At 37.4% G+C, this 15,073-nt stretch overlaps 1 protein-coding gene across 3 annotated transcripts in view; it reads left to right on the forward strand.

The window, feature by feature from the left end:
* The window catches only part of col11a1a (collagen, type XI, alpha 1a), a 148,401-nt gene that overhangs the window by 15,934 nt on the left and 117,394 nt on the right, over positions 1 to 15,073 (forward strand). For all 3 annotated transcript variants that reach the window (XM_059327462.1, XM_059327463.1, XM_059327464.1), the window contains exon 4: positions 554 to 716. In XM_059327462.1, coding sequence (XP_059183445.1) covers positions 554 to 716 — 163 coding nt within the window. The remainder of the gene's footprint in view (positions 1 to 553; positions 717 to 15,073) is intronic.

A 15,073-nucleotide genomic window follows, 5' to 3' on the forward strand; every position in this document is an offset into this window, starting at 1 on the left:
TTTTTGAGACCTCTAAATCATCAGTGTGACTTTTTTTTTCTTCTTGAAAAACCTGATGTATACATGTGTTGAAGAAAAAAATAATTTGCAGGTTCCACTGGTGGATCCATCATTGCGGCATGAAAACTTCATATCAGCAGATGTATGATGTTGTCTTATATGGAAAAAAAAATATTTTGTATGTTTGAGAAAAATTTTAAAAGGAAAGTCAAAGTTTAATTGGTTAAAAATATTTTAAGGTTGCACGAAAAGACCCGGTGTATCAAATATGATGCAAATTAGAATTCATACATGCAAATTGATATTGATTTTTTGTTGTTGTTGTTTTTTGTTAGCAGGTTCAATAAACATAAATAGAATTTTCTGGCAATTGTTTCATGGTTCAGGCTTTATAGGGTTAAAGTGTGCCACACACTAACAATAACAATCAGTGACTTCTGTAATTTTCCAGCTTGGGATAAATAAAGTATATCTATCTATCTATCTATTTAAACTTATTCTGGTTGACCTCGGTTTCTTTATTTCCTTCCTTCCCTGTCGTGTCCTGGACCAGGTGGCATCGTGTGGCCATCAGTGTGGAGAAGAAGGTGGTCACCATCATTGTGGACTGTAAGAAGAAGATCACCAAGCCTCTCCTCAGGAGCGACCACGGCTCCATCAGCACCGATGGCATCACCGTGTTCGGCACCAGGATCTCCGATGACGAGGTTTTCCAGGTAAAGTTTCCATTGTGCTGCTTAAGCTGCATGTTGCCACCAATGCTAGGTTACTTATTGGCATATTGACATATATTATGTTATATATTGGCATATTAAGGAGAGTTATTTACTGTATGTGTGGATTTCAAACATTGCTTCAAGTTCTTTGCCTAATAGTCTAGACGGATTTCAGAATAAAGGCCTCCTATAAGAAGTGAGGAGCATTTATGGGTACAAGTCAGGAACCGGCCTACCTTACATATCTCAAGGGTGCTGAGTCCAAAAAAAATGGTTCCCAAGCGAAATTTTTAGTTTTTGACCTTCTCATTTGTATCAAATGGCCACCAAATTGCCCATCTTGCTCAGTCATTGGAGCATTTCCCCTTAGTTTTTTTGTAAATTGGCAATCAAAGATGAGGAAATTAAGTTTCTGGATCTATAGTCTAGGGTCAGAGCAAGGATATAGTGGAGGCTCAGTGCCTTTTTTATGTATATATATATATATGCAAAATACCAACTGGAACATTTAAAAGTGATATTGATTGAATATTTATGTCGGCCTTAATAAAATGACACAAATAATGCTTAATTTCACCTCAAAAGTTTGTATTTTGCATAAAAAAGCCACTGAGCCTCCACTATATCCTTGCTCTGACTCTAGACTATAGATCCAGAAACTTAATTTCCTCATCTTTGATTGCCTACTTACAAAAAAACTAAGGGGAAATGGTCCAACGACCAATGGCCGCCATATTGATATGCAAATGAGAAGGTCAAAAACTCAAAATTTCGCTTGGGAACCATTTTTTGGGATTCAGCACCCTTGAAATAAGTAAAGTAGGCCAGTTCCTGACTTGTACCCATAAATGCTCCTCACTTTCACTTTTGGGACAATTCCGTCTAGACTATAAGGTGGTTTTTAGTTAACGTCCCATTAAGGCAACCCTGGACCCTTTCAATGTTTACAAAAAGGAATGTGGAGATGACAGAAACCATCTGGATGTGCTCAGTTCTTTAGATTTTATTAGGAATTTCACATACTATACATATTATACATACAGCTATATATCTGAAATATCCAATGCCGTTTATCTAGGCCCAGTTGTGCTACAGTGTCGTTTGTTTACAGCTTTATTCTTTAATGACCACATGACTTGGTCAATGTGTTCTTCTATTAATTCTGGAGAGGGAGAAGCACATATCAACTGTCCATCTAATTGAAAAGTGGCTTCTAGGTGAAGTGGGAAGTCTTTCTTATCTGGTGACTGCATTTAGTGATTTTTGTTGACGCTTGGCCTTTATCCAGGTCTATCTAAGCGGTTTAACTTGGGTACCTTTGTACATCATGATTGCTTGTTTGTTTGTGTTTTTCAGCAAAGCAAACATGGGCTCTCTGTCAACTTCTCAGACTTCTCAGATCCGACGTTAAAGCTTCTCTTTACCTTGTAATTAGAGACACTTAGTGCCATGGCAGTTTCACGTGTAATAGGTTTACCAAAAAATAAGTGGCCTTATTGAAATGTTTTCTTGGATCGACTTTTAATCTGATGGTTTGTATTGACTTTAGGTGAACTTGTGATGTGACCCGCCAATTATTTGGTTTATATGATGTTTTTCAACTCGTACGTTTGTCAAAAAAGGTTTCAAGTGTTAAATGCAATAGCAGTTATGTATCGTGTCTGTCTGTCTGGTGGCTAAGCTTAAAACAAACCTAACCTAGCCTGTTGGAGGACACTTTTTGGCCTTTGTCTTGGCTCAACAACACTGCAAAAAAGCCAACTTGTATTTTTTGGCATAAAACAGTGATTTAAGTTGGTAAAACTTGGAAATATAACTTACTGACATTAAGGGCAATAAAGTTAGCACAACAAAGGAAGCCAGTTGTCTGCTCAAAAACAAGTTGGTGAGTTGTTGTTACTTATATCTTTAAGTTGGGGTTCACAACAAGGGACAATAGTTCTGATAACTCTTATTTCTTTGTTGTGAAATTTGGTCATTAGCGAAAGCTAGCGGCTAACTGATGCTAGCGGCTAACTGATGCTAGCGGCTAACTGAGTAGCCATTAGCGTATCAATGCTAACTCAAAATTGTGGTCACAACATTAGCTGACATTTCATAGCGGCGTTACAATCGTGCCAGAGAAATTCAGAGTTGAGCAAACTCCAAAACAAAACTTAAAATATTTAGTTTAATTGTCCAACTTAAAATTTTATCGAAGTTTGTTGCCTTGAAATTTTGAGTTCACCCAACTTTTCTTTTTTTGCAGTGAACTGACACCCATAAAAAAGTTAGGTCTCATTTTGAACAGAAGCATCTGCAGATTAGTTCCATACCCAATATGTTATGATCCAGTAAAGTTAAAAGTTAAAGGAAGTAGGAGGAAAAGGGTTAAAGGCAGGTTGAAATTCAACTCTTCTATGTTTGGTCGGGAGAGACACCTGGCAGAGATGCACTTCACTGAGTATTTGTTGAAATGCACAAAAGAACAGTTTGATAAAAAGGTAATGATTCAGATGTTGTGGTTGAAGGTGCAAAGGATGATTCCACTGAAATACAAAATCTAAATTTCCCCCATTCACTGTGACTCAAAGAGAGTAAGCAGCCCTGATAGAAGAGACCTTGTTTGACAAGGATAAAACTGGCTCATCCATCATGTATGTGATGAACACCGAAGTGAATCTAAACTGCTTTAAACTGAGTTATTGTTGCTGTTAATGCATGTTTGATACCTGTGAACAGTGCTTTCTGTAAATATGGCTACATTTGTGTAGTATTTGTGTACACTGCAAAAAGTTGGATAATTAAACTAAATTTTTTAAGTTTTGTTTTTGAGTTTGCTCAACTCTGAATTCAGATTTTTGTCAACTCAACTGTAAGTTGTACTAACTTATAATTTTACATTGTAATAACTTTTAATCCTTACTTCTGCTAACTTCTGCAATGTGCTGAATTGGCACGATTGTAACGCCGCTATGAAATGTCAGCTAATGTTGTGACCACAATTTTGAGTTAGCATTGATACGCTAATGGCTACTCTTGTAGCTGTAACAAGCAGCGCCGATAGCATCAGTTAGCCGCTAGCGTCAATTAGCCGCTAGCTTTCGCTAATGACCGAATTTCGCCGCTTTCCCGCATTTCCCAACAAAGAAATAAGAGTTATCAGAACTATTGTCCCTTGTTGTGAACCCCAACTTAAAGATATAAGTAACAACAACTCACCAACTTGTTTTTGAGCAGACAACTGGCTTCCTTTGTTGTGCTAACTTACATTATTGCCCTAAATGTCAATCATTTATATTTCCAAGTTTTACCAACTTAAATCACTGTTTTAGGCCAAAAAATACAAGTTGGCTTTTTTGCAGTGCACTGAACTGATGCCACCACCTCTGAAGTCAGTGATTTGAACATTTTGCTTTGAGGCACAGTTCATCCAGAGGTGGACGCCTGCATGAAGTCAGGCAGATGTAAATAATGACAGACAATGGCTGAATTGTCACAACACTCATGGTCTTCTCTGGTGGGAAGTAAACGCCACTGAAAGGCTCTATGGGGGCTGTGTTTACTCGTGAGGGAGTGCTGTTTTTTTATGGGCAGCAGGAGTGATTGATGCTGCTACTCTTGTTTAAAGTCATATTTTGTTGGCATACCTTGCCATCGCCACGGGGACAGAGGGCCATGCATATTTAAAGCCATTTCATGTGCATCCACACACCACAATGATTTTTTCAAACTCTCTGTTATGCACAATATAACATGTTTTTAAAAAAGCGTCATTAAAAAGATTATTCTAGCCTCTGTCAGTATTAGGGTGACATCACTTAATTTTTTGTTTTAATTGACTCTCATATGAGAAATATGAAACCAGTTTGCAGTATGATGCTGCTGGTATCTAATTGTACACTGCAAAAAAGCCAACTTGTATTTTTTGGCCTAAAACAGTGATTTAAATTGATAAAACTTATTGACATTTAGGGCAATAATGTAAGTTAGCACAACAAAGGAAGCCAGTTGTCTGCTCAAAAACAAGTTGGTGAGTTGTTGTTACTTATATCTTTAAGTTGGGGTTCACAACAAGGGACAATAGTTCTGATAACTCTTATTTCTTTGTTGGGAAATGCGGGAAAGTGGTGAAATTCGGTAATTAGCGAAAGCTAGCGGCTAACTGATGCTAGCGGCTAACTGATGCTAGCGGCTAACTGATGCTAGCGGCTAACTGATGCTAGCGGCGCTGCTTGTTACAGCTACAAGAGTAGCCATTAGCGTATCAATGCTAACTCAAAATTGTGGTCACAACATTAGCTGACATTTCATAGCGGCGTTACAATCGTGCCAATTCAGCACATTGCAGAAGTTAGCAGAAGTAAGGATTAAAAGTTATTACAATGTAAAATTATAAATTAGTACAACTTACAGTTGAGTTGACAAAAATCTGAATTCAGAGTTGAGCAAACTCAAAAACAAAACTTAAAATATTAAGTTTAATTGTCCAACTTAAAATTTTATCGAAGTTTGAGTTCACCCAACTTTTATTTTTTTTGCAGTGTAGATTGATAGAGATTACTGGGTCATATTACTCAACAAAGGAGACATTTTTTCATAGGTGCAAAATTTTATAAGCAGATTTGCTTTCATATCTGCTGTCAGCTTTGATTAGATTTATGAGAAGGCAGTGGAAGCAGCGTTTGTATGAAACAGTGTGTCCAGTCAGAGGTTGGCCAGTGGAAGGGCTGAAAATAGGAGCCACAAGTCAGTTAACAGGGTCTTCTCTGTGTGGTTCTTGGAACAGGTCTCCTGTCTGTTCTCTGTCCCGGCTCTCCTTGGAGATCCACGGGGCCCAATGCATGCTGGGATATACAAGGGAAGGAAATACCTTGGCCTTTTGCATTCAAGCCAGCCAGTGGTTATAATGAGAAACTAAATTAAAATGGCAAAATCTTTCAGGTATGCCTAGGAACTGTTGTTCCCTGTTGCTGTTCTTGTTGTTTTAGGTAGTGACTGGACAGTATTTAATACATGGCTTCTTATAGCACTGGATGTTTATTTATATTATTCCAAAGCTAAGTTATTGCTCCCATTTATACCACAGTGGTAGTCTTTGCTTTCTGGGATAGATTTGATAATGAATTCAGCAACAATAAAACATTTTATCCCTGATTCAAACCAAGGTTATAATAGTTTTGGATTTTTCATTTGTTTTAGTTTTAATTTCGTTGTGAATTTTTGTTTTCAAATTCAGTTAGTTTTAGTTAGTTTTTAGAGTGAGTTTTCTTGTTTTAGTTTAGTTTTTAGTTTTTGAAAATGCTTAGTTTTAGTTTAGTTTTTATTAGTTTTAGTGTTAGTTTTAGTTTTTTTGTAATGGGCTATGTGTTGGTGCCAGATTCAAAGAGTTCATAATAAATGTTTCCTTCATTTCCTTTGGTTTATCATCTCAGCCCCAATAAGGTTATTAACTCTTACAGTTCTGGGTGTTTAGTATTTTGGTTCTAGTGTAAACATCCCAGTCTCAGTAAACATATTCACCATGTGTTGCATGTTCTAATAGAAACACTGAATTATGAATGAAAAAAGTTGACAAAAACGAAAACTAAGGACATTTCCACTATAATTTCAGTTAGTTTTAGTTAGTTTTGTAACCACACAATACAGTTTCAGTTAGTTATCGTTTTTTTTTTAAAAACTCTGGTTTTTATTTTTATTTCAGTGAACGAAATAGTTAGTTTTCGTTAACTATAATAACCTTGATTCAAACTGGGACATTTGTTTTCACAAGCTGACCCGCATTTTTCATAAACCTCTATTCATGCCATACCTGCCCCAGGTTTGTGGCGACCACCGTCTCAAAGGGATCTGGTGCAGATGAATGGGAGTCTTTCATTGCCCCGTCAGGCCTTTCTCATTTCCTCACCCCCCACCCGACCCTTTGCATATTCTCCCCTGCTCCCCACCTCCTCCTCCCTCTCCTCCTCCCCACCTTGAGGCCTCCCTACCGTGCCAAAGCCATGAGACCGTCTATTCATGCCTTGCTGACATTACCTGTCTGAATTGAGCACACTCACATGCATACCTTCCTATTCCCTCTATTTTTGGTAAGCAAACACTCATCAGGGCTCAGAGTTCCTTACCTTCAGGACTAGATGTGGCTGAGGTCGTCTGCCACGCCACCAGTAACGCCAGAGGATGTTTATTGTCTAAAAACAGCATACTGGTTTGTGTTAGATATTTTTTTAGCTACTCTGCCAGCCTGCAAGAAGCATCACTTTGCTCAATTTCAGTTTAAATATATACACTACTGGTCAAAAGTTTTAGAACACACCAACTTTTCCAGAATTTAATTGAAAATTATGCAGTTTAATGTCTCAGTGTACTCTGAAATTAATGCACATTTGCAACATTTAAAATACTTTATTGAGCATGATAGTGTTTTGAAAGTAAAAAAAAGATTCAAAATCACATTTTATGTTGGACTAAAGGACTAAAAAAAGACACAAAATGACTAAAAAAAGACACAAAATGACCAAAAAAAGACACAAAATGACTTACAAAGACATGAAAAGAATTCAAAAATGGACAAAATAGCCCAAGACTCCATAGAGTTAAGTTGTTAACCCATTTCTTGTTCCCTGAAAAAGGCCTACTTGTATAATTCTGAAATGTACATTATTTTCCAGTTTTGGTTAAGCTTACCTTTTTTTATTTACCTCTGGCAGTTCACCACTTACCTTTGGACCCTTTCAAGCTGTTCATTTGACTTGAACTGCTTAAATTTCAATAAAAAACTAGAAAAATTGGGCTGTTCTAAAACTTTTGACCGGTAGTGTATATTGTCTAAAAACAGCATACTGGTTTATGTTAGATATTTTTTTAGCTACTCTGCCAGCCTGCATAGCAAGTCACAAAAGAAGCATCACTTTGCTCAATTTCAGTTTAAATATACAGTACAGGCCAAAAGTTTGGACACACACCTTCTCATTCAATGCGTTTTCTTTATTTTCATGACTATTTACATTGTAGATTCTCACTGAAGGCATCAAAACTATGAATGAACACATATGGAATTATGTACTTAACAAAAAAAGTGTGAAATAACTGAAAACATGTCTTGTATTTTAGATTCCTCAAAGTAACCACCCTTTGCTTACTAGAATATAAGACATGTTTTCAGTTATTTCACACTTTTTTTGTTAAGTACATAATTCCACATGTGTTCATTAATAGTTTTGATGAATCTACAATGTAAATAGTCATGAAAATAAAGAAAAACGCATTGAATGAGAAGGTGTGTGTCCAAACTTTTGGCCTGTACTGTATATGTTTTGAAACTTGTTTTTATAATTGGCAATGGATTCAAATAATGGTCAAATATCACATTGCAATCCAGCTACTATATCTCTAAATTGTTATATTTTAAATAAGCTATTTTCTGTCTCATGTTTTGGAGAGTTGATCCTCTAGCTGTCTGATGCCTTTTCTTTGTCTCTAGAGAGCCTGTACTGTATAGGCTTTGGGGGAGCAGCTAATTATTGTATGGGGCTGTCTAATTACAGTTAGCTATGGTTCAACTAAAGGCATGTTGCCCTGGGCAAAGGTCTGTCAAAGGATCAATGGTGGTAACTGCTTGTGTTTTGATTTGACCAGGGATGCCCTGCACTCCCTGTAATTACAACATGTGGTTGGATTTTGGTAAAAGGAAACACAAAATAGCTAAACATGCTGCATACTCACCACTCAAAACATGGAGGTAATAAAGGTTCATGTGGGAACACTGCTGTGACCTTTAACCCCTCCATGTCTACTTATATCTCATGGTGCCTTGTGGCCAGGATGAGGTCAAGTTGGATAGTGTTTTAGAAAAAAGGGTTGTGGTTTAATTGATCTGTTCCCACAGAGCACTTCAAGAACATTTTTATCCTAATATGCCAAACCAACTGCTTAAAAATGGCTTTGCTCTACTAATAGGTATGTGAGTAATATATCCAGTGTTAATAAATGCTGAATGAAAGATTTCCTTTCCTTTCCAGTCTTTGTTTTGTTTTGTTTTCTTTTCTTTTCTTCTGCCTTATATCTGTGTTTCACATTATCGCTATACACTCAAAAAAATACCTCATTGGATGAACTCAATTCAATTGTGGGCAGAATTTCCATCCAACAAATATGTAAATATGTAGCCCAAACTCAAAACAAGTGCATCGATGCAATATAATGTATTTGAGTTAATGTAGCTCAATGTCACTTTTTTACATTTGGTGGAACTCAAATTAAAAACATGTATGTATTGTATTTAAATTGAGTTACCTCAACTCATTTATGTCGAGGAGAGCTAAAATAAAGAAATTGTGTTCGTTCAACCTAAAAACATAGAATTGGAAAACTGAAAGTCATTCTTTTTGGGTTGAAGGGAAGGACAGGGGAGTCAATTAATACATTTAGGTTACACTTCTTAAACTACTTTTGATTTGATTTTAATTGATATATTTTCATTAGACAAACAATACATTAATGTGTCACATCTAAGAAGGGCTTGAATCATTTTTTTGAGTGTATACCATCCTCTGATTGCAGAATTAGCATGCACTTCAATGCTTTTGTGTGAAACTGTTAATGATGCATTTAAACACTTCATACTTGAGGTGAATACTGCCAAGAATGCTTAACTAAACAGAGGATATCACAGGTATGGAGCAGTAAACGGATTTCCACAAGGATTCACAAGTCTCAGCTGTTGATCTTGACCTCGCTTCTCTCTTTCAGCCTCTCTCTTTTCGCTGACCTCTGACCCCACAGTCATTAACACACAACCTCGTGGCCTGTTTCTCTGCTGTACTGTGCTGTGTTGTAGCCAGGAGGGGCATATTTTTGGAGCTCTGGCTTTGCTCCAAGTTGCCAAGGGCTTTTATCTCAGCAGTCCACAATGGAAGACAGGCCCAGAGTCTCAGCATAACTCTCCCCAGGTGTTAGCCAGCACAAAACATCTTTTACCATCCCAGCTGCTCCCTCTAAATCCCTGCTGTCTGCCTCTGGAGCCCTCTTGGTGTTCCCTTTCTGACTTGACAGAAAGAGTCAGAGTTGGCTAGTTTTAGCTTTGTTAGTTGGCTGTTGTTTGTTTGGTGACTCAACTCCTAATTAAAACTACACTGCAAAAAAGCCAACTTGTATTTTTTGGCCTAAAACAGTGATTTGAGTTGGTAAAACTTGGAAATATAAATTATTGACATTTAGGGCAATAATGTAAGTTAGCACAACAAAGGAAGCCAGTTGTCTGCTCAAAAACAAGTTGGTGAGTTGTTGTTACTTATATCTTTAAGTTGGGGTTCACAACAAGGGACAATAGTTCTGATAACTCTTATTTCTTTGTTGGGAAATGCGGGAAAGCGGTGAAATTCGGACATTAGCGAAAGCTAGCGGCTAACTGATGCTAGCGGCTAACTGATGCTAGCGGCGCTGCTTGTTACAGCTACAAGAGTAGCCATTAGCGTATGAATGCTAACTCAAAATTGTGGTCACAACATTAGCTGACATTTCATAGCGGCGTTACAATCGTGCCAATTCAGCACATTGCAGAAGTTAGCAGAAGTAAGGATTAAAAGTTATTACAATGTAAAATTATAAGTTAGTACAACTTACAGTTGAGTTGACAAAAATCTGAATTCAGAGTTGAGCAAACTCAAAAACAAAACTTAAAATTTTTAGTTTAATTGTCCAACTTCAAATTTTATCGAAGTTTGTTGCCTTGAAATTTTGAGTTCACCCAACTTTTCTTTTTTTGCAGTGTATACAGAAAGAACATTGTCCATAGGAGTGCCATTTATACCAGAAAATGATCATTATCTGATTCATTTGGGTGTTTTTTAATGTTAGTCCTCTAAAAAAGTATTTTGCGTCTTTGAACCTTGGACTGGATTGGTTTTTTTTACATTAACACCTACAGTATATGATCATTTTCTTGTTCCTGGGTACATTATGTTATTGAACATGTCAGACGCCAGTCAGAAGTCTAGTTGTCCTGATCTGGTCTGGAGGTTGGACACCATGTCTCCACAGCCTGTTTGTGTGCAGACGGGTGGCTCTGAGACATGGACTAATTAGAGCTGACTCTAGGCAGGGTTCAAGCATTCACTGTTGGTCTTAGGGTGACACATGAGGTAATACATGCCAACTTGATTCAGAGCAAGGCTTGATCTCTCCAAAACACACATACACACTGACACACACTCAGCTGAGGCCTTTCCAGACTTGGCACCTTGGTTTACTGTTGTCCCATGCCCATTTAGTCTTTTCATGGTCAATGTAGTAAATGTTTTCAATGGTTAACACAAGGGTTAAGATACATTTTATAGCCTGAAATGTCATATATTTCTTTTGTCACCAGACTTTAAAGAAATAAGATGTCACCTAACCCAGTAGTTCTCAACCTTTTTGAGTCGCGACCCCCAATTTAACATGGGAGACCCCCGCTCACTGAACAGAATCACACACGCACAGTTCAGATCACCCAAAAAAGAAACAAAATGGCCAAAAAAAGAAACAAAATGACCAAAAAAGACACAAATTGACCACAAAATGACCAGAAAAGACACAAAATGACCAAAAAAAGAAACAAAATGACCAAAAAAGATACAAATTGACCACAAAATGACCCAAAAAAGAAACAAAATGACCCAAAAAAGAAACAAAATGACCAAAAAAGATACAAATTGACCACAAAATGACCAGAAAAGACACAAAATGAAGGAAGGAACAGTCCCTTTTAACTTTGCTTCGGCTCCAGCTTCTTTATGTGACAAGTACATTGGTAGATTTTTTTAAAAGTGCATACATATTGCGCATTTCAACAGAAATCAGTATCAGGAATCATACTTTGAAAGGGGGATGATGCTCTGGTTACATGGCATTATCAGGGATTGTAGCCATAAAAATATAATAGCTGCAGTGTAATACTGTGATTGTCCCCTTAAATCTGAAGGCTGGAATTATAACACCAAGATGAGCTATAGTTTATAGTTTAGTTTGGTGTTAGATGCACCATCCTACACTGCAAAAATAGAAAAGTTGGGTGAACTCAAAATTGCAAGGCAACAAACTTCGATAAAATTTTATGTTGGACAATTAAACTAAATATTTTAAGTTTTGTTCTTGAGTTTGCTCAACTAACTTTTTAATCCTTACTTCTGCTAACTTCTGCAATGTGCTGAATTGGCACGATTGTAACGCCGCTATGAAATGTCAGCTAATGTTGCGACTAAAATTTAGAGTTAGCATTGATACGCTAATGGCTACTCTTGTAGCTGTAACAAGCAGCGCTGCTAGCATCAGTTAGCCGCTAGCATCAGTTAGCCGCTAGCTTTCGATAATGAGCGAATTTCACCGTTTTCCCGCATTTCCCAACAAAGAAATAAGAGTTATCAGAACTAATGTCCCTTGTTGTGAACCCCAACTTAAAGATATAAGTAACAACAACTCACCAACTTGTTTTTGAGCAGACAACTGGCTTCCTTTGTTGTGCTAACTTGCATTATGCCAAGTTTTACCAACTTAAATCACTGTTTTAGGCCAAAAAATACAAGTTGGCTTTTTTGCAGTGTACCTGTAATCGACTAACAATATATGCTCTAATTGCAAGAGAAAGAAATCAAGATGAAGTAGCATTCCAGCAGCAGAGGCTCACAGGGAGGACTCTCTGCTCTGTCAAACTGAAGCTGTGCAACGAGATGTTGATGGATGGTTACACAGGGAAAGTTTGAAGGAGCACGGCTTGTTTTCCCATGGGACAAGCCTTAGCACATGGCTGTTTATACTGAGCTACATGTTAAGGATCCATAGATCTAGTTTTAACACAGCCAGAATACACACACGCACATTCTCTTGGCAAGTTGCAGCTCGCTTCATTTCTCTCGTGTTTTCCTGCCAATCGTCTATTCAACATATAGTTGCCCTGCTCACACAAGTGCATGAGGATTTTACCTCTGGGCTCATACAGTACAGGCATCTCCTGCCAAACATCCTAACCAAAGACATGCCCCTTCTTCCACCTCCCCAGAACCCCCCTCAGCTGTCTTTACAATGTGTATAAAGGCTCCAAAACCAGCCTCCAGGAACTTGGTTGAAGCAATTACAGACTCCAAAAGAAAAATCCAGATGCTTTCAATGCCAATATGTTCTCAGTCTTGCAGTGAGCTGTGTGCTTTGGCTGTGAGACTGATAACAAGGCGAGACAGAGCTGGAATGGTGTCAAGCATTGTGGTGTCGCGTCCCAATAACCCACCATAGACAGAACATTGTGGTTTTAGCAAAACCATGTCCTGAACTATCCAGGGTTTACTCTTTCCTGAGTGCTATTTTAATGGCTTTCAGACAAAGCCGTTGCTTGTTTTCAGTTTTCACTCTGTGTATTTTCTTTTTCTTCCAAGGGACATTTTTAAAGATGGCTGAATTATAGCACAATCTCCTGTGACACTCATTGCACCAGACACCGTCAGTAACTACACTGCAAAAAAGCCTTGTATTTTTTGGCCCAAAACAGTGAATTAAATTGGTAAAACTTGGAAATATAAATTATTGACATTTAGAGCAATAATGTAAGTTAGCACAACAAAGGAAGCCAGTTGTCTGCTCAAAAAATGGCTAACTGATGCTAGCGGCTAACTGATGCTAGCGGCTAACTGATGCTAGCGGCTAACTGATGCTAGCCGCGCTGCTTGTTACAGCTACAAGAGTAGCCATTAGCATATCAATGCTAACTCAAAATTGTGGTCGCAACATTAGCTGACATTTCATAGCGGCGTTACAATCGTGCCAATTCAGCACATTGCAGAAGTTGGCAGAAGTAAGGATTAAAAGTTATTACAATGTAAAATTATAGGTTAGTACAACTTACAGTTGAGTTGACAAAAATCTGAATTCAGAGTTGAGCAAACTCAAAAACAAAACTTAAAATATTTAGTTTAATTGTCCAACTTAAAATTCTATTGAAGTTTGTTGCCTTGAAATTCACCCAACTTTTCTTTTTTTGCAGTGTATGTGATTTAGTGAACTACTTCTTGCTTCAAATTAAAAGCTGTTGACAATTGGGTTTGATTTGGAGCCTGACTGATTTCGTGGTCAGTAATGAAATTGTTACATGAGTGTGAAAGTGTTTTTTTGTAACATTTTTGGCAAGGATTCAAACAATGTGTTTGAGTTTGGACAGGTTTTGTACCGTGGCAGAATATTTTACAGTTGACATAAAACCTTAACATAAAATGTACAACAGTAAATACAATGGCATTTGCTAAGATTAGACATACACTACCGGTCAAAAGTTTTAGAACACCCCAATTTTTCCAGTTTTTTATTGAAATTCAAGCAGTTCAAGTCAAATGAACAGCTTGAAAGGGTCCAAAGGTAAGTGGTGAACTGCCAGAGGTAAATAAAAAAAGGTAAGGTTAACCAAAACTGGAAAATAATGTACATTTCAGAATTATACAAGTAGGCCTTTTTCAGGGAACAAGAAATGGGTTAACAACTTAACTCTATGGAGTCTTGGGCTATTTTGTCCATTTTTGAATTCTTTTCATGTCTTTGTAAGTCATTTTGTGTCTTTTTTTTGGTCATTTTGTTTCTTTTTTTTAGTCATTTTGTGTCTTTTTTTGGTCATTTTGTGTCTTTTTTTAGTCATTTTGTGTCTTTTTTTAGTCATTTTGTGTCTTTTGGTGTCTTTTTTTGTCATTTTGTGTCTTTTTTTGGTCATTTTGTGTCTTTTTTTAGTCCTTTAGTCCAACATAAAATGTGATTTTGAATCTTTTTTTTAACTTTCAAAACACTATCATGCTCAATCAAGAATTTTAAATGTTGCAAATGTGCATTAATTTCAGAGTACACTGAGACATTAAACTGCATCATTTCCAATTAAATTCTGGAAAAGTTGGTGTGTTCTAAAACTTTTGACCAGTAGTGTAATTGTAAAAGGCTTTTAGCAGAGCACACATGGCTGTGCCAGGTGTTGCTTGTGTCTTGATGATACATTAGATGTCCTGAGGTAAACCCTGGCGCTGATAATAATAATTCCCAGTGTCTGAACTTCCTGCTGCACCATGTGAGTGTGGACTCTGTTGGATGTGTGTCAAGCTGTTTAATCAGACAAAGGGGGGGATTTACTCTGCCAGACTCTGTAAGTGTACGGGGCCTAAGAGATCACATCTGCAATTTAAGATTTACATTCATACCACCTCTCTCAGTGTGTGAGCATGATCAGACATGACCTTCTAGGTGTGTGTGTGTGTGTGTGTGTGTGTGTGTGTGTGTGTGTGTGTGTGTGTGTATGTGTGTGTGTGTGTGTGTGTGTGTGTGTGTGTGTGTGTATGTGTGTGTGTGTGTGTGTGTGTGTGTGTGTGTGTGTGTTT

The sequence above is a fragment of the Centropristis striata genome, chromosome 23 (genome assembly GCF_030273125.1).
Source record: "Centropristis striata isolate RG_2023a ecotype Rhode Island chromosome 23, C.striata_1.0, whole genome shotgun sequence".
Classification (NCBI taxonomy): domain Eukaryota; kingdom Metazoa; phylum Chordata; class Actinopteri; order Perciformes; family Serranidae; genus Centropristis; species Centropristis striata.